Source organism: Stegostoma tigrinum, chromosome 9 (genome assembly GCF_030684315.1).
Source record: "Stegostoma tigrinum isolate sSteTig4 chromosome 9, sSteTig4.hap1, whole genome shotgun sequence".
Classification (NCBI taxonomy): Eukaryota; Metazoa; Chordata; class Chondrichthyes; order Orectolobiformes; family Stegostomatidae; genus Stegostoma; species Stegostoma tigrinum.
In genome coordinates, this window is record NC_081362.1 from 21923378 (window position 1) to 21948175 (window position 24798).

At 43.4% G+C, this 24798-nt stretch overlaps 1 protein-coding gene across 2 annotated transcripts in view; it reads left to right on the forward strand.

Moving 5' to 3' along the window:
* The window catches only part of LOC125455124 (solute carrier family 22 member 3-like), a 36081-nt gene extending 11687 nt beyond the window's left edge, over positions 1-24394 (forward strand). For both annotated transcript variants that reach the window (XM_048536766.2, XM_048536765.1), the window contains exons 7-11: positions 122-336; positions 4939-5047; positions 8595-8707; positions 23588-23687; positions 23783-24394. In XM_048536766.2, the coding sequence (XP_048392723.1) occupies positions 122-336; positions 4939-5047; positions 8595-8707; positions 23588-23687; positions 23783-23837 (592 nt within the window). In that variant the 3' untranslated portion in view covers positions 23838-24394. The remainder of the gene's footprint in view (positions 1-121; positions 337-4938; positions 5048-8594; positions 8708-23587; positions 23688-23782) is intronic.
* Positions 24395-24798: the final 404 nt, after the last annotated feature.

The window sequence follows — 24798 nt, forward strand, 5'->3', positions numbered from 1 at the left end:
TTTAAAGAGATTAAAAAAGTTATGTTTTGATTTCAGCGGTGAGCGTGCGCAGTGAATGTAATGAGTGTCAGGCATTCAGAGGAACAAAAGCTGTTGTATTTCTTGTATCTCTTTATTTCAGGTTCACAAACAATTTGGTGTACGTTGGGCTTATCTTGCGTTTAGGAATCCAGGGAGGTGACAGTTACACAGATCTCTTAGTCGTGGGTGCAGTGGAACTTCTAGCAGCGATTCTTGGTATCCTGGTGGTCGATCGCTTTGGACGGCGCAGTCCCTTGTTGATTTCCAACATACTGGCAGGGACATTCTGTCTACTGGCGGCATGTATTTCAGTTGGTAAGGCTTCACCAATTCTGTAAAGAAATTATTATCCCCATAATACATGGGAGAAATGTTAAAGAGAAACCTCAGGTGTTGCTGAGCTTTGATTTTCTCCTTGAACCCTGCCCTTCTCTGCAGAGTGGAATCGGTTTCAGTTCTTATCCAGGGGTTTGCTGTTTCAGGCAGAGCACTAACCTTCCTGTGCCAAAGGCACTTATAACCAAACAGTGGGATATGGCTTCTTGAATTATTGTTGTAAATGTGATGGGAGAAGAAATCTTTTCACTCAATAAGTGGTTAGTGTATGGAATGCACTACCTGGAGACAGGTTTAATGGTCGCATTGGATGGCTGTTCAGATGGACATGATATCACAAGCATACGGGGAGAAAGCAGGAGGTTGACACTGGACTCCACCTATAACCCATGAAGCTTCCCCCACTGTCTTTCATGTTCCCTTTTGTGTTGCTGTCCCTGTGGCCTCTAGGACCTTTCAACCTCTGTTCATTCCTATTGAGCACCTTTATACAAATATTAGTACCCCTACCTTTCCACCAGAGCCCACAACCTTAGAAATCCCCTTGTCCTTCTTGGTTTTACTCTCTCCATATGTAGAGGCCATTACCTGTGTGAACCTATCCCTCACCGCACTTATCCCTCCACGACTCCCTCCTACTCTATTTGTGGGCACACCCTGATTTTTCCAATGGTCCCCTGTAACAGTGACAGTTCCCTCAACAGCCCAGTCCAATGAAGTCCATGCCCAGTCTTTGATTGGCCATTTTCTCCAGGACTCCATGGACTGCCACCTGATACGTTCCCTGAATATTATTGAACAAACCTCGAAGACTGGCTTGACAGGGCAACCCTTACTGAGCATGGCCCAGCCCCAGAACTGATGTCTCCACGACTCCCCGAGTGACTGGCCTATAATCCCTGGAATGGTTGCACTTGACTTGGAGTAACCCCAGGCAGGAATGATGTGGATGCCCAGATGGTGACTGACTATGTCCAAACCCCTGAACAGGACTCAGGCAAGGGCCTCATTTGGGTGTGGCCGTATACCCAGATTGACTGTCTTGACTCCACATTGAGCTGCCCCCCTCCCACTACCATACATCACCCTTTTGGTAAATGACATGCAGGAGTTTGCTGCATAAACAGCTGGCACATGTTCCAGATGTACCATTGGTACAGCACAGAACCGCAGAGTGACGTGTCTAGCCCCTTAACAGTTCAGTGCCGCCAACAATAACAGCCTGTCAACCTCTTTCTTGGCATTAATTCACGATGCAACAAAGCAGTAAAGAGGCTGTGAGCCCATAATTCAGTGCTCATGTCAGTGTGCATGCCCTAATGGAATCGAATGAGCTTTGTTGTCATATGTACTCTAATGATACAGTGAAGAATTTATAAGTCGCCACTTATAACACTATTATAAGCACCGAGGTACCACATATTCAGTTACAGATTAGTGACAGCAACGTCACCAGCACACAGAGCCACCTTATCTATACAGTGCTGAGGTGCAACCCTTCGTAACAGAACAGAAAAAGCAAGAAAAGGATATTACATTACAGCTATATGCAGCATAGGTCAGAGAGACAAAATTTAAAAAAAGCCTTTCCCAAAGGGCTCCGTACCAGAGCACTACCACCACACTATGTACCAGGGCACTACTGCCACATTCTGTGCCAGAACACTACCACCACACTCCGTACCGGAGCACTATCGCCACTCTCCATACCGGAGCACTATCGCCACACTCCATACCGGAGCACTACCGCCACACTATGTACCAGGGCACTACCGCCACACTCCGTACCGGAGCACTACCGCCACACTCCGTACCGGAGCACTACCACCACACTCCGTACCGGAGCACTACCGCCACACTCCATACCGGAGCACTACGGCCACACTCCATACCGGAGCACTACCGCCACACTCTGTATCGGAGCACTACCGCCACATTCTGTACCGGAGCACTACCGCCACACTCCGTACCGGAGCACTACCACCACACTCCGTAACAAGGCACTACCGCCACCCCCCGTACCGGAGCACTACCGCCACACTCCGTACTGGAACACTACCGCCACACTCCATACTGGAGCACTACCGCCAAACTCCGTACTGGAGCACTACCGCCACACTACCTACCAGATCACTACCACCACAATTCCTACTGGGGTCCTACTGCCACATTCTGTACCGGGGCACTGCCACCACGCTCTGTACTGGGGAACTGTCACCACTTTCTGTACCAGGACACTGCTGTCACGCTCCGTACCCAAATGCTGGTTGCTGGCGAAGAAAGCAAAGTGAAGTATACAGAGGCTGGCACCCTCAAAATAAAGCAAGCACAAAGTGAATGAGTGTTGCAAAGGCAAGAGGAGAGCCCTAACCATGTGTGTTTCATTGCACACGAAGCAGCTTGACAATCATGCAAGCCATACATCACCTTGCGCTCCATAATAAACTGTTGAAGGGCTGAAGTGGCATGTGGATCAGATCAAGAGCAGACACGATGATGTGGGGAGGCTTGTGATTTGTCAATGCCAACCTACAAGGGTGAAGGGTCTCGGAGGGTGGTATATATGGAGCATGTAGGATTGTTGTTGTGTATCTGCTCGGATTTACATTGGGTGCTTGTCATTTAGTTTCTCAGGGAAGCAGTGAATTGGACGTAGCTGATGGAAAAGGCCAGATTGGGCTTTATTAAGATGCCAATGCATGAATGAGGTGGTTGCCATTTAATGGTGAGATTCTGAAGTTGCCATTTCCTCTTGAAGGGAAAATCGCAAAACTTCTCCTTAACTTTAAGATTCAGATTCTTAAAAATTCTCATCATAGTTTCCTACCTTTCTTGATATTACTCACACCACAACAGGGAGGGGAATATTCCGCCCAAGTCTGAATATCTCCTGGTTGCTACTTAGAGCAAGCTAAATGTACTGTGACAAGTATAGAAAGCAACCAATTATGTTTCATGTTAAGCTTTACTAAAGTCACAGTAGAAAAGGGTGTGAATAACACAATTCTTTCAGGAGAGGACTACTCCATCGTCTTTGATGCTTAAACATCTTGAGCACTTTTACATAATAAGGAGGAGATTATCATTAATGTTTCATTAATTCTTGGAAAACCTGTCTGACTGCTCTTCTTGTAGCAGTTCAGAGAAGGTCTCTGGCACTGAGGTGCCAGTGAATGGGGCTGCAGAGTCAGCACTGTATCCTGTCAATGAAATGGGTCTCATCTTTACGTGATCATATGGCTGCTTTGCAAACAATGCCCCATTTCTTTGTCTAATTTTACTGAGAAGTGTTTCCACAGCCTTGGAACTTGGCCAGAGCCCCTTGGGAATGTTTCAGATCTCAGCTTTTTTGGCAATTATTCCTGTTAAGCAGGGTGCAAAATCTCACCTGACAGAGCATCGATAAAGTGAATAGCAAAGCTCTTTTCCGCAGGGTGGGAGTGCTCAAATCTACAGGGCATAATTTTAAGGTGAGAGGAGAAAGATCTAAAAGGAATCTGAGGGACAGCTTTTTGACACAGGGAGTTGTTTATGTGCCACATTAACACACGAGGAAGTGGTAGATGCTGGTGCAGATACAACATTTAAAATGCATTTGGGCAGGTTCATGAATAGAAAAGGTTTAGAAGGATATGGGCCAAATGCAGGCAAATGGGGCTAGTTCAGTTTGGGAAACTTTTTTGGTATGGGCTAATTGGACCGATTAGTCTGTTTCCATGCTGTGTGACGCTATGATTCTGTAACACAAACAATCATCTCTACATACCAAGTGGTGAATTTGTGATTAGAACTGCATTCATGATACCAGGAGGATTTTGTCATTCAATTAATTTGGTTGATGCCAGGAGTTCTGAAGTGGAGTTGGCCTAGGATGCCAATTTCCTGAATGGAAAGCCACAAATCTTAATCAAGATAGCTTCTTTCTCTGAGATCTCTTGGACACTAATCTCCAAAATTTGCTGATGCAAAACCTGGCTGCTATATGAATGTACTGAGGCAAAGTGAACTCTGGTTATTAGGAGGCAATGCCAGCACCAGGTATATGCTTGGGATATACATTGGCACTCTGTGCACATCCAGTCCAGTGTCACGTTTCTGAGCCCGCACTACACTTACCTCAACACTCGGTAGTTCAGCATCTTGCTACCGTCAAACACTTTACTGACATAATTGAAGAGAATTAACAGCAGGTCAAATCTGAGCTAAAGTGACAACAATAAATAGTGAACACACTTTCAAAAAGAAATCTCAAAGAAAAAGAGATTGTTGGGCTTGGAGTTACAGTCTTGTGCTATGTCCAAATGAAAGCAGAAGATGTTTAGTATTGGGCTGCATCAAACCCTTGATCAATTTTTCCACTGCATATAGCATAAAAATAATTGGGGAGAGCATTGATAAATGTTTTAAAAATCAGGTATTTTGATGGTGATTTCCTTTTTAGAAAATGTATGATGCAATTGAATGGGTGTGTTTAGTGTTCAATGGAAATCATGTACCAAAAGTGACTGACTGTTCTGCTGTCTTGCCAACTCTACATTTCGTTCTACATTCTTATATCAACTTTGTTTTCTCATCTCAAAGATATGCACTGGCTCAAAAGTGCTGTTGCCACATTGGGCAGATGCGGAACAACAATGTCACTCAGTATACTCTTTCTTGTGACCAATGAGCTACAACCCACTTCAATAAGGTAACTGATAAAACCTTTTCAATGACTGTTGATTGAATGAAGAAAGGATAGATGTGCTATCTCAGTTCTTATTTCCCTTATACCCATTTTCAGCATCGCCGATAACCTGACGAAAGATACTTTCTAATCTACTGGCTCAATCTTTTCAAGCTGGGAATTCCAGGGTGATCATATGTTTCAAATTGCCAAAAATCCTCCCCTCATCTTCCCTGGTTATTTTGCTGGTTAGTTCGCATCTGTCTCCTCCTTTGGGGTGGCATGGTGACTCAGTGATTAGCACTGGTGCCTCACAGCCCCAGGGACCCAGGGTTAATTTAAGCTTCAGGCAACTGTTGGCTAAGAGTTGCCTCTGCATGGCTCTGGCTTCCGCCCACAGTCCAGAGATGTGCAGGTTAGGTGGATTGGCCAAGCTAAATTATCGCAAAGTGTCTAGGGATGTGCAGGCTTGATGGATTAGCTTTGGAAAATGCAGAGTTACAGGCGTAGAGGAGAGGCTGAGGCTGGGTGGGATGCTCTTCAGAGGGTTGGTGTGAACTCAATGAACTGAACGGCCTGCTTCCACACTGTAGGGATTCTATGGTTCCTCTCATTATTGAACATCCTGCCAGCAGAAGCATTTCTTCCTATTGATTCTTTTGAAATCCCCCAAAAAGCTCTATAAAATCCCTCCTTGCCTTTCTCCCTTCCACAGAGAAAAACCCAAGGTCTCTCTGTGCCACTGAAGTGCAGGTAGGACAGGCCTCTACAATAATTATCCTGTGGTGCGAACCAATGATGTGTAATTCCAGAGATGAAAAGAGAATAGTAAAGGTAACAAAACAGATGTGTTCATGAGGGTTTGTTGGAGAAATAAAGGAAATAAGGTAGTAGTATTTATTTTAAAGATTAAATGTGAGATACAACAGAATTCAACACAATTGAATCCAATACAAACCCAACTTTTCTTTAAGGGATAACAAGGTGTAGAGCTGGATGAACACAGCGGGCCAAGCAGTATTATAGGAGCAGGAAGGCTGAGGCTTTCGGGTTGAGACCCTTCTTCAGAAATGGGGGAGGGGAAGGGGGTTCTGAAATAAATAGGGAAAGAGGGGGAGGCGGATAGAAGATGGATAGAGGAGAAGATAGGGTGAGAGGAGACAGACCGGTCAACGAGGCGGGAATGGAGCCAGTAAAGGTGAATGTAGGTAGAGAATTAAGGAGGGGATAGGTCAGTCTGGGGAGGACAGACAGGTCAAGGGGGCGGGATGAAGTTAGTGGGTAGGAGATGGGGGTGTGGCTTATTGTTGGAGGAATGGTAAGGAAGGCGGCGATGAGCTGGGCTGGTTTTGGGATGTGGTCAGGGGAGGGGAGATTTTGGAGCTTGTGAAGTCCACATTGATACCCTTGGGCTGCAGAGTTCCCAAGAAAAATATGAAATGCTGTTCGTGCAGCTTTCGGGTGGCATCATTATGGCACTGCAGGAATGGGAGACGGAGTTGAAATGGTTCATGACTGGGAGGTGCAGTTGTTTGTTGCGAACCAAGGTAGGTGTTCTGCAAAGCGGTCCACAAGCCTCCGCTTGGTTTCCCCAATGTAAAGGAAGCCACACCAGGAACAGCGGATGCAGTATACCACATTGGCAGATGTGCAGGTGAACATCTGCTTGATGTGGAACGTCTTCTTAGGGCCTGGGATAGCGGTGAGTGGGGAGCTGTAGGGACAGGTGTAGTGCTTTGTGTGGTTTGCAGGGAAAAGTGCCAGATCTGGTGGGGCTGGAGGGGAGTGTGGAGCAGACAAGGGAGTCACAGAGAGTGGTCCCTGCGGAAAGCAAATAAGGATGGGGAGGGAAAAATGTCTTTGGTGGTGGGGTCGGATTGTATTTGGTGGAAGTGTCAGAGGATGATGCGTTGGATCCGGAGGTTGGTGGGGTGGTATGTGAGGACGAGGGGGCTTCTGTTTTGGTTATTATTGTGAGGACGGGGTGTGAGGGATGAGGTGCGGGAAATGCGAGAGTCACGGTTGAGGGCATTTTTGACCACTGTGGAGGGGAAGTTGCAGCCCTTGAAAAACGCGGACATCTGGGATGTCCGAGAGTGGAATGCCTCATCTCGGGAGCAGATGCGGTGGAGGCAAAGGCATTAGGAATAGGGGATAACCTTTTTGCAGGAAGGTGGGTGGGAGGAAGTGTCTTCTAGGTAGCTGTGGGAGTCGGTGGGCTCGAAATAGACACCAATTTCCAGGTGAATACCAGAGATGGAAACAGAGTGGTTCAGGAAGGAGAGCGAGGTATCAGTGATGGTCCAGATGAACTAAAGTTCGGGGTGGAAGGTGTTACTGAATGTTGGGAGCATGTGGCGGCGCTGATACAGTCATCAATGTAACGGAGGAAGAGATGGGGTATAGGGCCAGTGTAGGTGCGGAACAGGGATTGTTCCACGTAAGCTACAAAGAGGCAGGTATAGCTTGGGCCCATGTGGGTACACATGGCCACCCCCTTTGTCTGTAGGAAGTGGGAAGAGTTGAAGGAGAAGTTGTTGAGGGTGAGGACGAGTTCAGCTAAACGGATGAGGGTGTAAGTGTCAGACCTGCAGGACAGGAAGAAGCGGAGGGCCTTTGTGCCATCTATATGGGGAATGCAGGTGAATCGGGACTGGACGTCCATGGCAAAGATGAGGTGATGGGGACCAGGGAATCAGAAGATTTGGAGGAGGTGGAGGATGTGGGAGATGTCATGGACGTAGGTAGGGGGTTCCTGCACCAAGGGGGAGAAAATGGAGCCAAATAGGTGGAGATGAGTTCGGTTGGGCAGCAGCAGGCGGAGACAATGGGTCAACCAGGGCAGGCAGGTTTGTGGATTTTGGGAAGTAGATAGAAGTGGGCAGTGCGGTGCTGGGGAATGATGAGGTTGGAAGCTATGGGTGGGAGGTCACCTGAGGTGATGAGGTTGTGGATGGTCTGGGTGATAATGGTTTTGTGCTCGGGGATGGGGTCATGATCAAGGGGGCGGTAGTAGGAGGTGTCGGAGAGTTGGCATTTGGCCTCGGCGATGTAGAGGTCAGTGTGCCATACTACCACTGCGCCTCCCTTGTCTACGGGTTTGATGGTGAAGTTGGGGTTGGAGCGGAGGGAGCAGAGGGCTGCATGTCCTGCAGGGGAGAGGTTGGAGTGGGTGAGAGGGGTGGAGAGGTTGAGGCAATTGATGTCTTGGCGGCAGTTGGAGATGAAGAGGGACGATAGGAGGCCTTGGGGTGGTGTCCAGGAGGATGGGGTGTGTTGGATGCGGGTTATCTCAGTTCCTCTTTAAGGGAGCCTGATTTACTAACTCTCCACTGCATCCTCTCTACCTTTTCTGCTCCTGCCAACTTTATGCTGCTAATGCTTTGACTTTCTTCCCTCATCTGCTCCTTTCTACCTTTCATCTCCTTCTTGCCTATCTGCAAACTTGTCCTCCAGTCTCTACCATTTATTTCTCTGTCAGCACTTGGTTTTGGTTTATTTTGTTTGCCTGCTCTCTCTTTTCTTGGTCTAAAATTCTAATGAAGTAATTGTTGTTGCTTTAAAACAACAGGACTTTTGGTGTTTCAGCATGTTCATCCCTCAGTGCCATTGGTGGGATTGCTGCGCCATTTGTGCTCTTCAAATCAGCAATCATTTGGAGCGAACTTCCTCTGGTAATTTTTGGTGAGTTTTTGAAAGCACTTAATTGAATGAATTTATTTTACCCAATTTTTGGAGAACAGAACTATTGAGTCCATTCTCCCCAAGATGTTGAAACTACGTCGGAGATTGTACCATAAAGCTATTATTTTGTCAAAACTAAACTTACTGAATTTTTGTTAGGTGAATATATTAAAGATTAAGGAACCAAAATGGGTAGATAGCATTACGATACAAATCATCCATGACTTTTCTGAATGGCAGAATGGGTTGAGAGGGCTGAATGGCCTCCTCCTGTTACTCAGGTAGATGAACTTTCATCCTCTTAGATGTCCTTAATGGACGATGCTGTTCCTGAAGTCAGCATGTGGCCAATTACAGACCAAGGAGGCCCAAACCTCTCTGATGAAATAATTATTTACTTCCTTGCAGTATCCTGCATTTCTGGACCAGGTAATTGCTTTTCAATTGGAATAGGCATTCTCTTTTTTGCGGTATCATGGGAGTTTCAATCAGGCAATTTCTCTTTTTTACTTAAATGTGTCCTGAATCTGTGGATGTTGGTCAGGCTTCAACAGAATCATCTACAGCTCATCTCCACTTTCTATAGCAAATCTTCGCTCTCAATCTACCGAAACATCTGAAATGAAGCATAGAGTCGTAGAGTCATTGGGGTCTACAGGCCCTTTGGCCCACCTTACCCATGCCATCCAGTTTTCACAATTAAACTAGTCCAATTTGCCTGTGTTTGGTCCATAACCTTCCATACATATCCCAAATATGTTCCTGTCTAAACGTTTCTTAAATGATGAAATTGTATTTGCTTCCACCGCTCCCTGTAGCAGCTCATTCCAGACACTCACCACCCTCTAAGTGAAAAATAATGCCCTTCTGGAGCCATTTGTATTTCTCCCCTCTCACCTTATACCCTCTAGCTTTAGACTCCCCTATTATGGGGAAAAGCTGTTGGCTATATACCTTAACAATGCCTCTGATGATTTTATATACCTCTATAAGGTCACTCCTCAGTCTCCTACACTCCAGGGAATAAAGCCCCATCCTAATCAACCTCTCCTTATAACTCCAACCTTCCAGTCCAGGTAGCACCCTAGTAAATCTTGTCAGTACTCTTTCTAATTTAATAATATTCTTTCTATATTATGGCAGCCACAACTCTACGCAGTATTCCAAATGCGGCCTCACCTACATCGTGTAAGGTTGCAACAAGACATCTCAAATCCTATACTCAGTGTTCTGACCAATGAAACCAAGCATGCCGAAAGCTTTCTTCACCACCCTGTCCACCTGTGACTCCATTTCCAAGGAGCTATGAATCTGTAACCTTCGAGATAGTAGGAACTGCAGATGCTGGAGAATCTGAGGTAACAAGGCGTAGAGCTGGATGAACACAGCAGGCCAAGCAGCATTAGAGGAGCAGGAAGGCAGATGTTTCGGCCCAGACCCTTCTTCAGAAACCTTAATCTGAAGAAGAGTCCAGGCCTGAAATGTCAACCTTCCTGCTCCTCTGATGCTTCTTGGCCTGCTGTGTTCATCTAGCTCCACACCTTGTTAACCTGTAGCCTTAGATCTCTTTGTTCTATAACTGTTCCCCAGAGCCCTATCATTGACTGTATATGTCCTGCCTGGTTTGACCCACCAAAATGCAACACTTTGCATTTATATTTCAACTTGTTGAATAAGTTTGACATCTTCATTCACTACCCCTGGTTGTCTTTAAGGTGGTGAATGAGATATTTTCACATTCTCACTCATGCTACTGGAAGAATACTGCTCACTTGCCACGATTTTTGGACTGGTAATTTTGCTTTGGGAGACAACAAACCAAAATGTTCTGGTGATGTGCGATGAGGCAGGTTTAATGAATAATCTGAGACTGAAGAGTCCCTTCGGAAACAGTGACCATAACGTGGCAGAATTTAGCATTCTATTTGACAACGAGAAAATGAGTCAGAAACAACGGTGCTAAACCAAATTACAAAGGAGTAGAGGCTGAATCGGCTGAAGTGGACAAGGAAAGGAATTTAGCAAAAAAAATGGTCGAGGCACAATTGCAGATGTTTCATGACTCGCAAAGGGACTTATCCCTGTAAGAAAGACTGATTCTAGGAAGGGGATATGTCAGCTGTGTTTAACCATAGACTATAAGGATAGCATTAAATTGAAAAAAAAATGCAATTTGGCAACCATTAGTCACAACATAGCAGATAGGAAGTTTTAAAAACTAACAAAAGACAACCAAAGAACAAGTAAAGATGGAGACAGTAAACGTTTAGGGTAAAGTAGCAAGTAGGAACAGAGGAAGAGGGGGTAGGCCATTCAGACCCTGGAGCTGTTCTGTCATTTAATAAGATCATGGCTGATATTTAACCTAATTCTGTATACCTGCCATTAGCCCATATCCCTTAATACCCCTGCTTAACAAAAATGTATTATCTCAGATTTAAAATGAACAGCTGATCTAACATCCACTGCCATTGGTGGAAGAAAGTTCCAAATCTCCTCCTCCCTTTATGTGTAAAAATACTTCCCAACATCTCTTCTGAATGGCCTAGCCCTAACTTTTAAATTGTGTTCCCTAGTTCTAGAATCCCCAACCAGTAGTAATTGCTTTTCTTTATCAACCTTGACTTTTCCTGTTAACATCTTGAAAACTTTGATCAGATCACCCCTTAACCTTCTAAAGTCTACAGAATATTATGAAAATGGACAGTTAGTATCTATAAAGAGCAAAAGAGATTCCAAAGTGAATGTAGGCCCTTGAGAGGACACAGCTGGGGAAATAACAATCAGGAACTGGCAGAGTCATGGAGCCATAGAGTCATACAGCACGAAAACAGACCTTTTCGTCCAACTAATCCATGCAACTTTGTTCCTGAACTACAATGGTCCCACCTGCCTGCATTTGGCCTGTATATCTCCAAACCTTTCCTATTCATGTACTTACCCAAATGCCTTTAAAATGTTGTAGCTGTACCTGCATCCACGACTTCCTCTGGCAGCCCATTCCATACAGGAAACACTCTGTAGGTAAAAAAATGTTGTCCCTCATGTCCTTTTTAAAACTTTCTCCTCTCACCTTAAAAATATGCCCCCTAGTTTTGAAGCCCCACCCCACTTCAGGGAAAAGACCTTTGCTATTGACCTTATCTATGCCCCTCATGATTTTACAAACCTCTGTTAGGCCACCCCTAAGCTCCAGTGAAAAAAGTCCCAGCCTCTCCAGCCTGTTTCTATAACTCAAGCCCTCCATTCCCAGCAACATGCCTGGTAAATCTTTTCTGAACAGGCTAACCAGAACTGCACACAATACTGTGCTTCGTTAAGATGAAGCAAGGGATGGCAGATGCTAGAAATCTGTAATAAATACGGAAATTACTAGAGAGACTCAGCTGGTTTAGCAGCATCTGTGGAGGGAAAAAACAGTTAATGCTTAGTCCAATTCTGAAGAAGGGTCACTGGACACAAAACGTTAATTCTGCTTTGTCTCCAAAGTTTATATTTTGCATCAGTGTTCACAGTGGACTATTAGTATTCCAAAAATGCTAAATACTCAAGAACAAAGGGAGGAAAAGGAAATTATTGCTACAAAAAAATAGCACCAGTAAAGTGGGGTGCCAATCTCCCCATGTCGGTCATGTCTAGGTCAAATGTCAAGAGCCACATAGGGCAGCTCCAAACTGGCAGGTACCTCTCCTGGTACACATCAGATACTTTTAAAGGTGGTGTGCCAATGAATTCTAGAATATCAACAGGTAGGTGCATTATTCCAGGGATAGCAGGTGGAAAGATTGGTCAGAAATTGGAAGTAAGACACTCCAAAAATTGGTTAATTAACGAGGGAAGCTTGGTGAGGTATGATGAGTGTAACTGTTAAGCCTCACAGCTAGAACTCCTCCAAAAAACTGGATGTAACTTTGTCTTTGCCAAAATATGTAAGATTCAGTCCTTGGTGTTCTAGTTCATTGATTTTTTTTCTCAGATTATAGTCGGTCAGGCATTAACCATTGTTGCTTGGTTACCACCCTCAACAACAGTTAACAGGCTGGCAAAAAGAAAGAGAGAGCCAAATCTGTATCAACTAACTATTAACTTTATGATAATAAAATGTGAGGCTGGATGAACACAGCAGGCCAAGCAGCATCTCAGGAGCACAAAAGCTGACGTTTCGGGCCTAGGGTCTAGGCCCGAAACGTCAGCTTTTGTCTTCCTGAGATGCTGCTTGGCCTGCTGTGTTCATCCAGCCTCACATTTTATTATCTTGGAATTCTCCAGCATCTGCAGTTCCCATTATCTCTATTAACTTTATGAGTTTAGTTAAAGCAGACATACAATTCACACCACTTGGTTTAAAAAAAGAGTTAAAAACAGGCATGCAACTCATACATGACTAAAATCTATGCGCATACCCTTTGGGTTTCTCTGATGTTCCCTGGACAGTCACAGAAAAAGAAGCTGATCACCAAGAAAATAAAATGTGAGGCTGGATGAACTCAGCAGGCCAAGCAGCATTTCAGGAGCACAAAAGCTGACGTTTCGGGCCTAGACCCTTCATCAGAGAGGGGGATGGGGAGAGGGAACTAGAATAAATAGGGAGAGAGGGGGAGGCGGACCGAAGATGGAGAGTAAAGAAGATAGGTGGAGAGAGTGTAGGTGGGGAGGTAGGGAGGGGATAGGTCAGTCCAGGGAAGACGGACAGGTCAAGGAGGTGGGATGAGGTTAGTAGGTAGCTGGGGGTGCGGCTTGGGGTGGGAGGAAGGGATGGGTGAGAGGAAGACAAGAGAGTTGCAATGGGAGAGAGATTCCCTGAGGTTGGTCCGGAGGGAGGAGGGTAACTTCTTCAGGTTAGGCATCCCTGGAAGAGGCTTCGCAGTGAGGTTAAAATAGTATCAGAGATAATGGGAACTGCAGATGCTGGAGAATTCCAAGATAATAAAATGTGAGGCTGGATGAACACAGCAGGCCAAGCAGCATCTCAGGAGCACAAAAGCTGACGTTTCGGGCCTAGACCCTTCATCAGAGAGGGGGATGGGGAGAGGGAACTGGAATAAATAGGGAGAGAGGGGGAGGCGGACCGAAGATGGAGAGTAAAGAAGATAGGTGGAGAGGGTGTAGGTGGGTAGGTAGGGAGGGGATAGGTCAGTCCAGGGAAGACGGACAGGTCAGGGAGGTGGGATGAGGTTAGTAGGTAGCTGGGGGTGCGGCTTGGGGTGGGAGGAAGGGATGGGTGAGAGGAAGACAAGAGAGTTGCAATGGGAGAGAGATTCCCTGAGGTTGGTCCGGAGGGAGGAGGGTAACTTCTTCAGGTTAGGCATCCCTGGAAGAGGCTTCGCAGTGAGGTTAAAATAGTATCAGAGATCAGTATCTGATTACCAAGAATATGCGTTCACACTGGTCAGACAATCCCTTGGGTCCTCGGCGTAGTCTCCATGTTTCTAATGTGGGGTCTTCCACTTGGGATCTTTTTGCTCTCTGGAGTTTTCGCTGGCTGCACGTTTGAAATCCTTCATTTCTATCTTTTTCCCTTATCTTCCCAAACTGTGGCGTCTTGCTTTCATTGGCTTTGAATCATCTGCCAGGCCTGCGTCCTTTTGTTATAGGGTCTGGCCCAAGGACACTGGTAGCATTACCTCACTTCTCTTCCACCAAATACAGATTTGTACCTTGTGTCATTTTCTTTGCTTTCCTCTGAATCAAGCTAGTTCTGGCTAGGCCCACCCAACACAAGCCAGTGGCTGGGGCTTGGATTACTTCAGTTCACAAACTGCTGTTTTTATGTATGAGCTGCCCTTGGCTGGCAACATCCTAGAGGTTAAATTGGCCATACTCCACACTTGTGATGATTTGGGGAAAAGTGAGGATCAATGCACTTTTCCCACCAGGACTGTGACAAGAGTTTGAGTCCAGGATCTTCAAACATGGAGAGTGAGGAATTGGATAAGATTAATTGGTAAAGGATAAAAGGACAGAAATCAGATTTGATGCTGTATGGTAAGGTAACATTTTGAGCAGCAAAAATATCCTCTAATTAAAGGAAATGGAACTGACTCTTTCACAAGAATTAACTAAGTCAAAGGCCATGGAATTGGCAAAGAAAATGAAGATGAAATTTTCTGCGAAAACTAGGAAGGCAGAGATAATTAACATTTTAGCACAGGGATTGCACAAATACAAAAGAGATCAGGTATTCCAAGCAGTAAGGGTATGGACATGGTTATGATTGAATTACAGTTAAGGCAGTTCCAGCTTGAAAAAGGATTGAGACAGAGAGAAAAGAACATTGCGTTTGAAAAGAATGGAGATGGAGATGAAATGGTTTGAGCCTGAGAGAAAAAGAGAAAGAAAAAGAGTGAGAATTCCTGAGATCAGAAAAGGAAAGTGTAAAGAGAATTTGAGAAGTTGGAACTTGAATTACATCAGGAAATAGAAGAGGGGAAAGAAACAAAATATTAGTTTAGAAGACTACAGTTAGAAGAAACAAAATGACTTAGATGTAGAAGATGGGGAGCACCTTAGTCATAACTTAAAGAATAAGTCAAGAATGTTTAATTCTATTTGAACCCTACATGGGTTGTAGAATCATTCATTATGCCATTGAAAATGAAGTAAAACAATAGAATAGCTGACTACATTAAGTAGAGTACATTAGATGTATGCATCACTGTCAAAGGACTTTATGACACTAAAAAAAAGTACTATTCTATGTCTATATGAGTCTGTTCCTGAATTATAGAGGCAATAGTTTTGAAATTTAAGGAACCCGTCTGGGCAAATCCATACTGAATTTGAAAGTGTAAAACAAAGTAATTTTGACCATTTGATATGGACATTTGGAGTAAATACCATGTATGAAATCAGACTTTTAAAAGAATTTAAAAACTCACTACTTATTGTAATTGAAACCCCCGTTGAAGTCTATAGGCTAGCAGCTGCAAAGCAAGTAGCAAAAATGAACAACAACTATGAGCTGGTATATAAAACTAAACCCATTTTCTGTCACCCCTGTAAACTCAAAATGGGTAGACAGTGGAAGAATAGAAAGGAAGACAGGTAGCTATGGTCAAGAAGGGACATCTGGGACTGCACCAAGATCTCCTCTTCTGATCAGGAAGGAAGATATTGAGCACGGAAGTGAGAGCTATAGGCTGAAGTATTTCCATTGTGACAAAGTGGGACCCTTTCATTCAGAATGCTACAAGTTGAATGGGAAATCCATGGCAGTTAATAGAGTTCATGACAATGAATCTGAGAAGAGAATTCACAAAGAATATGCAACAGCTCAAATTGTGGCTTTAGCTATAATCAGGAAACTGGAAGTAAAAACTTCTAAGAGTGCAGGTGAGGTGAATAAGTAAGAAGAGAGGCATGAAATGTCTTTGTCAAAAGGGAAATAACCTTCTTTTCTTCAAATGTTCCAGCAAAACCCAGAACTATCTTAATGGTTACAGGAGCTATGCAAACTGCTTTGCTGGAGAAGGTCTTAGTATTTTTTTTCCTCGAGGGAATGCATTGAAAGCTGAGGTCCGAGGTAACGTGACAAATGGAGAGCGCACAACTGTTTATTTGTGAATACTGAACTTGGGAGATGACTTGATGTCCGGGACAGTGGTAATGGGGTTGTTCAGAAATAACCCGTGGATGGAGTTGACTTATTTCTGGGTAATGATTTAGAAGGAAAGTTATAGTTTCACCTATAAGCACAGAAAGTCCAAACGAGATTTAAGAGACAGAATGGTTATAGGAAAAAATTCCAGGTATTTTCCCATCGTGTGTGGTAACGTGAGCAATAGCTAAACAAAGTTCAAGAGCTGAGGTCAAAATGAGACCAAAAACAGATGTTAGAGTAACCAAACCTTTCTTTAAGGAAGGGGATAATTCATGAAGCATTTAGCATGTCTTCTCTAACTGAGGCTTGGGAAGCAGATCCAGAGTTAAACAAGTTAATACAACCAGTTTGCTCTGGAGTTGAGATGAAAGGTGTTGTGGAATATCATTATGCTAGGTATGAAGTTCTAATGAGGAAGTGGAGATGCCCTTCACAGATCTGCAGGTGAGGAATGCATGGTTGTTCAATGGATATCATAAGGGGATATTGTGAGTGGCACATGGAATTCCTATGGCAGGATATGGAGGAATACAGAAAACTCAAGCATAGAAAAACAGGCAGTTTAACTGGGTAGGACTTTATAAAGGTGTGGGCCAATGCTGTAAAACACGCCACACGTGTCAGCTAGTAAGGAAATCTTAAAATGTTATCAAACCTTAATACCCACCATGTTTTCAAGAAAAAATACTTAAAGTAAATGCAGCTTGCCAGTATTTCCTTACAGTTATAGATGTGTTAATCTGATTTCCAGAAATTATTCCTTAAGGGGAATTACAGCGAAGATAATTAGGACTCTTGTTTTTCCTGATTTATATTAATGATCTGGATCTGGTGCGCAGGGGACAATTACAAATGTTTGCAGTTGACATGAAACTTGGTAGAATTGAAAACTGTGAGGAGTTCCAAAAGGACATTGACAAATTGGTGGAGTAAGTGGATAAGTGACAGATGCAGAAAAGTGTGAGCTGACATACTTTGGTAGGAACAGCATTGAGAGACAACACATAATGGGGGACTATTCTAAAGGGAGCAGAGGGACCTGCATGTATACATGCATCAATCATTGTAGTTGTTACGACAGGTGGAGAGATCAGCTAATAAAGCATGCAGTGTTCTTGGCTTTTGTTTCAGAGAACTAAATGTTTTATTTGTTAATCAGGTATTGATGTACAAAGCATATCCTTCCATCACCATTTCCTCAGTGTGTGATAGAGGACCAATCTTATCATTCATTCCAAGATTCCCTTTTGCAAGAATCTGATGTTTTGGTTTCACACTTCCAAATACATTAGCATCCCTCATGGCCTCAAATGCCTTCACGGATTCATATTTCCTCAAAAAGTCAGCAAATGCTTTCTTCCTGGTTCACCTACTAGAAACCTGAAGATGCCAGTTGTTGTAAAAACTAAAGCAAATGCAACATGCCAAGTGAAACTGTAGATGTTTGGCCGACAGGCCTCTCATATAGGCTTGGCAATCTCTGCAGAAGACATGGCTTGTTCTCTCTTGTTCCATTGTGGGCTTTCTTGTTAGTGGAATCAGACCTTCAGTCAGTGCAGAGGAGCCAAACCCCAATGAAGGACATAGAGTATAAGAGTGAGGAGGTGGTATAGAGCTTGTAAGAGATTCTTGTTTGATCTCAGATGAGGTATTGTGTACAGTTCTGGATGCTGCGTTATAGGAAAAATGTGAATGCATTGGAGAGAATATAGAATCGATTTACAAGAATGGTTTGAGGAATGAGAAACTTCAGTTATGAGGACAGATGGAAGAGATTGTGACTGCTTTCCTTGGAGAGAAGAAGGCTCAGAGGAGATTTAATATAAGTTTTCAATATCATAAGTGGGGTTGAATAGAGTGAATAGGCAAAATACCTGTTTCCACTCATAAAGGAACAAGAATCAGTGGGCATTGAATTAAAATGATGTGCAATAGAAGCATGGTGATGTGAGAGAAAATGTTTTTGGGCATAGCAAGATGTTAAGGTATGGAATGCAGAGCTTGGAAATGTCAAGGAGACAGATTCAATTGAGACATTCAAGTGTGTATTGGCTGATTACTTGGATGTAAAAGTGTGCAAAGGTATGGGGATAAAAATAAGAGATTGCCAGTAAATCATGATGCTTGTTTGAAGAGCTAGTCAGTCATGACAGGCTGAATGATCTCCTACTGTGCCATAATAATTGTGAGATGCTAAAACCATACCAAAATCAATTCAGATTTTTTATTCATTGCAGACTAGTAATGAAAAAATGGACTAAATTTCCAAATTAATGTCAAAAGTTTCAAGACACAATCAATAATTTGGATATAAAATATTTGAGGTCAACTGCTTATTATTCTCAAATACAGGGTGTTGTAGAGGGATACCGTCAGATTCTTAAGGCAATGCTGAAGACATATTGTTACAGATACCTGCAAGATTGGGACAAAGGATTGAAGTTTTGTTAATTGTTACCAGAGATTCCCCAAACTAATCCAATAGGTCTACTTGATCTCTGGTCATGGGATAAGTGGTCCAATAAAATTGATCAGAGAAAGGTTTTTAAGGCAAAAAGAACAAATTGTCAATGTTGGCTTACATGTCATATTTCTAGACAGGCTTATATGAACATGTACAGTGGCGCAGGAGCAATTAAAAACTCCACAGATGAAAGAATGTGCAGACAGATCTGTTATATATAGCTAGAACATTTCAAACAGAAGCTGAAGTGTTAGTGTTACAAAGTGAACCTTTGAAAGTGAGATTTAGTGATTGATGTAAGGTAATTAGGAGTGTGCATAAAATGTCTTATGACAGATGTTCCAGATCACACAAAGAGGAATAGCTTATGTCACATAAGCATGTTAAAGCAATATTAATGTGGAGAGAAAAATAACAAAAAGCCAGTTTGTTTTGTGGTAAGAGCAGTTGAAGATGGCAGAGACAGTAAGCAGTAAGGCAGAAGAAAAGCTAGACAGGTCAAAAGTGTACTTCCTACAATCCAATTGGCCAATACTTAAAGGCTGGAACAGTAGTACATTGTACTTTCATACTTCTGGGAAAGAAAGCAGGGAAACCTAGTAAGTTTAGCTAAGAAAGTGAAGGCAATCTATAGTGACACACTGGATAGAGTCATAGAGTTGTACAGCATATAAGCAAACCCTTTGGTCCAACTCATTAATGTTGACCAGGCATCCTAATTCAATCTAATCTCATTTGCCAGCTTTTGGCCCATATCCCTCCAAACCCTTTGTATTCATGTACTGATTCAGATACCTTTTAAATGTTGTAATTGTAACAGCCTCCACCACTTCCTCTGGCAATTTATTCCAAACATGCTCCACACTCTGATGAAAAAATGTCTCGTAGGTCCCTTTAAATATTCTCCCTCTCAACCTAAACCTATGCCCCCCTAGTCTTGGACTCCCCTACCCTGCGGAAAAGACCTTTGCTATTCATCCTAACCATGCACCTCATGACACTGACCTCTGACACTCCAGGGAAAATAGCCCTAGCCTATTCAGCCTCTCTCTGTGGATCAAACCCTCCAATCCTGGCCACATCCTTGTAACTATTTTCTGAACCTTTTCATATTTAATAACAACTTTCCTATAGCAGGGAGACCAGAATTGAACACAGTATTCTAAAAGTGTCCTAACCAATGTGACCTCCCAATTCCTATACTCTGTGGATGTAGGAGAATTATTATAGACATAACAACATCCTTATCGTTTAAACCCAAAAGTGGAAATGGAGATTCAATACCTGCTTGAGAATAACTTGATAACCTAGAAAATGAACAGGTAACAGTAATATGGTCCAAAGAGTGTCAAACAGTTTTGGGAAGCTGAAGGCCAACCTAATGAATTGATGTTGGTCACACGTGAATTTGTAATTTTTTGAAAATGGCAATTGGCATTAATGACTTGAAGGTGGGTGTAATCTTATTGTAAAATGTACCAAGAATAGGGAAACCTGTAGGGTACATTACTAAGAAATTAATCAGAAGAAATATTCTGCAGTGGAGAAGGAGACTTTGGGATTGATACTGGCACTTAAACATTGTGAAGTTTATGTGCACCATGGCTAGAAAGAAGCACTGACATTAATCCCTTTGCTTTTGTAGACTTAAGTTAAATCTTCGACAGTACTTACTAATTTGACCATATAATGTCAGATTGTTCACTTTACTGGAATGGAGAATATAATTGCAGACACATTATCAAGAACATGAATATACTGGAATAGGTTAATAATTTGAAAATAAAATAAAAAATTGTACAAACCCTGTAAAAAAATCCTGTAAAAGAATAAATGAGACGATTTGATTCAATTTTTTTGTGTTTTATTTTTCATTTAAAACTGGCATTTCACTATTTCAAGAGGAGGTTATGTATGGACTATAGATATATTATAAATTATAAAATAGAAGCTTGAACGACTTGAAGGATAGAGGAACTGTGTGGCATTCATTTGCTGGAACCGGACTTAATACTTTTGAGACACCATGACCACATGTCATGACAAAATGTAGCTAATCAGCCAAAAAGGTTTGCATTGGTTTAAGACAGTTTAGAAGCAGTTGGAATACAGATTTCTAAAAGCCTGTAAGCAAGCCAAATACTTCTTTCTGTCTCTCTCTTTCTTTCTTTATAATTGGACATTAAATAGCAACCAATGGCATTGCAAAAGGAAAGATAACTTTGAATTCAAGTCAAGACCTAGGCATAACTGGTTGATCATCGAGTTGAGGTTCACCATTGTCAAAAAGAATATAACATTGCTGCCAAAAAAATAAATAAATTGGAGAAAGGTCATCTCTTCTACACTTTTGGTTTGAACTTGGAGACACAGGCATTGTGCCTTTTTGCATTTTTTTAACCCATGATATTCCTAAGCAGAGATAATGGGAACTGCAGATGCTGGAGAATTCCAAGATAATAAAATGTGAGGCTGGATGAACACAGCAGGCCAAGCAGCATCTCAGGAGCACAAAAGCTGACGTTTCAGGCCTAGACCCTTCATCAGAGAGGGGGATGGGGAGAGGGAACTGGAATGAATAGGGAGAGAGGGGGAGGCGGACCGAAGATGGAGAGTAAAGAAGATAGTTGGAGAGAGTATAGGTGGGGAGGTAGGGAGGGGATAGGTCAGTCCAGGGAAGATGGACAGGTCAAGGAGGTGGGATGAGGTTAGTAGGTAGCTGGGGGTGCGGCTTGGGGTGGGAGGAAGGGATGGGTGAGAGGAAGAACCGGTTAGGGAGGCAGAGACAGGTTGGACTGGTTTTGGGATGCAGTGGGTGGGGGGGGAAGAGCTGGGCTGGTTGTGTGGTGCAGTGGGGGTAGGGGACGAACTGGGCTGGTTCAGGGATGCAGTTGGGGAAGGGGAGATCTTGAAACTGGTGAAGTCCACATTGATACCATTAGGCTGCAGGGATCCCAGGCGGAATATGAGTTGCTGTTCCTGCAACCTTCGGGTGGCATCATTGTGGCACTGCAGGAGGCCCATGATGGACATGTCATCTAAAGAATGGGAGGGGGAGTGGAAATGGTTTGCGACTGGGAGGTGCAGTAGTTTGTTGCGTACTGAGCGGAGGTGTTCTGCAAAGTGGTCTCTAAGCCTCCGCTTGGCTTCCGCAATGTAGAGGAAGCCACACCGGGTACAGTGGATGCAGTATACCACATTGGCAGATGTGCAGGTGAACCTCTGCTTAATGTGGAATGTCATCTTGGGGCCTGGGATAGGGGTGATAGGCACCCTACCAACATCCGGACTCACACACCACCCCACCAACCTCCGGATACAACGCATCATCCTCCGACACTTCCGCCATCTACAATCCAACCCCACCACCCAAGACATTTTTCCATCCCCACCCCTGTCTGCTTTCTGGAGAGACCACTCTCTCCGTGACTCCCTTGTTCGCTCCACACTGCCCTCCAACCCCACCACACCCGGCACCTTCCCCCACAACCGCAGGAAATGCTACACTTGCCCCCACACCTCCTCCCTCACCCCTATCCCAGGCCCCAGGATGACATTCCACATTAAGCAGAGGTTCACCTGCACATCTGCCAATGTGGTATACTGCATCCACTGTACCCGGTGTGGCTTCCTCTACATTGGGGAAACCAAGCGGAGGCTTGGAGACCGCTTTGCAGAGCACCTCCGCTCAGTTCGCAACAAACAACTGCACCTCCCAGTCGCAAACCATTTCCACTCTCCCTCCCATTCTTTAGATGACATGTCCTTCATGGGCCTCCTGCAGTGCCACAATGATGCCACCCGAAGGTTGCAGGAGCAGCAACTCATATTCTGCCTGGGAACCCTGCAGCCTAATGGTATCAATGTGGACTTCACCCGTTTCAAGATCTCCCCTTCCCCTACTGCATCCCTAAACCAGCCCAGTTCGTCCCCTTCCCTCACTGCACCACACAACCAGCCCAGCTCTTCCCCCCCACCCACTGCATCCCAAAACCAGTCCAACCTGTCTCTGCCTCCCTAACCGGTTCTTCCTCTCACCCATCCCTTCCTCCCACCCCAAGCCGCACCCCCATCTACCTACTAACCTCATCCCACCTCCTTGACCTGTCCGTCTTCCCTGGACTGACCTATCCCCTCCCTACCTCCCCACCTATACCCTCTCCAACTATCTTCTTTACTCTCCATCTTCGGTCCGCCTCCCCCTCTCTCCCTATTTATTCCCGTTCCCTCTCCCCATCCCCCTCTCTGATGAAGGGTCTAGGCCCGAAACGTCAGCTTTTGTGCTCCTGAGATGCTGCTTGGCCTGCTGTGTTCATCCAGCCTCACATTTTATTATCTATAAATGAATGTATATGTGTTTAGATTTAAAGTGGGTGTAGTTTATGCTTGCATTGGTAATTAACAATCTGTTCCGTCACATGTCAGAGGATGATTTTGTTAGAATAAATTTTTGGTTTCCTGTTCATTGATGAAGTCTGAGGTTTCTTTTATCTCAGTCAATGGTTACAGTTAAGCATTATTCATTCTAGAGATTAAATCGGTTACATTTTACACTTGTGATATTCTCTGCTAAGAATAGTGGGACATGATTTCCAGTGCACTATTCCAACTGAAATCTTGACACTTGCAATGCGTATTTTTTTTAACTTATGACAACCGTGTTCAGACTGATATTTACTGTACATTCAACTTTTCAATACATAATGTAAGTTTGTTTTAAATCAAAGACTGGCCAATAGAGGTCTCCACATAATCAAACAGTGGTGGTTATTGTAGCATAAGCAGTGTATTGTAAGTGGCTTCTATTATCTTCCAGGTGCTCTATCTCTGGTAGCTGGTGGTCTGATGCAATTGTTACCTGAAACAAAGGGCACAAGATTACTAGAAACAATCGACGATGTGGAAAATATTATGCGGTAACTACCAATGTGATCCTGAATGGCTTCGGTCGCTTTGCTTCTTTTCAAACAGTGATATCAGATTCACGCTCTCTTCCACTTTTTACTTGCAGGCTTTATAACCAAGATGAATATAAAGAGATGATCGATCTCAGCATTTCGACCTAGAGAATGGAAAGAAAACTATTACAGGAAGAGAGAGATCCATGTCAAACCAAAATTCAGTGAAATCTTACTTGTCTGTCTTTCTACAATCAATTGTTTTCATTCTGCTGGTAGCGCTTTGTGCAAAAGACAAAATTAAGTGAATAACTGATGAAAGTGTCTATTTCTGAACGTATCAATTGGAAGCTTATTACGTATTGTTGAATAATAAATCATAGTTGCAAAATATGTAGTAATAGATTGCCCATTATAACTGATATGACAACATTGATCTATAACTTGCATCTATAACTTACTAATGGGAATATGAAGTTAAATTATCAGGATCAGGAAACTTTGATTTGAAGAAAGATCACTGGATTTGAAATGTTAAGTCTGTTTTCTTTCTCCACCGATGCTGCCAGACCTGCTGAGTTTCTCCAGCAATTTCTGCTCTTGTTTCAGATTTTCAGCCTCTGCAGTTTTTTGTTGCATAACATTAAAAATTAAGTGTACTATAAAGGAAAGAATTGAATCATTTGAAAACATTGAAATGGAATAAAACAAAACTAATATTAGAATTCTTTACATGTTAAAATTTAAAATATGTGTTTAATTACCAAACATTGCACTCCCTAAAAATCTGTTTAAATTGTGGCACAGCATAAATTTGCACAGCAAAATACATAAGGACATAATGGAAAGTTGTTTTCCATTTTTCCTCGCTCAGGCAACAATGGAATCAGGGCCAAATGTAATGTAGTACAGTAGTGCAAATAACTGCAGAATGCACCCATTACCATAGGCTAGAAATCCATTTGCTTGAAGCTCTGCTCAAAGCGCTGTCCACACCATCAGGTCAGTCCACATAGCCAATTAAAAACAAACAGCATTACTCAGTGGAAGAATTAGTCATTGTTTGGCAATCCCGTTGCCTTGTGATGTCTTGATTCAGTCGAAAGGGAATTATTACAAATTATTCTGC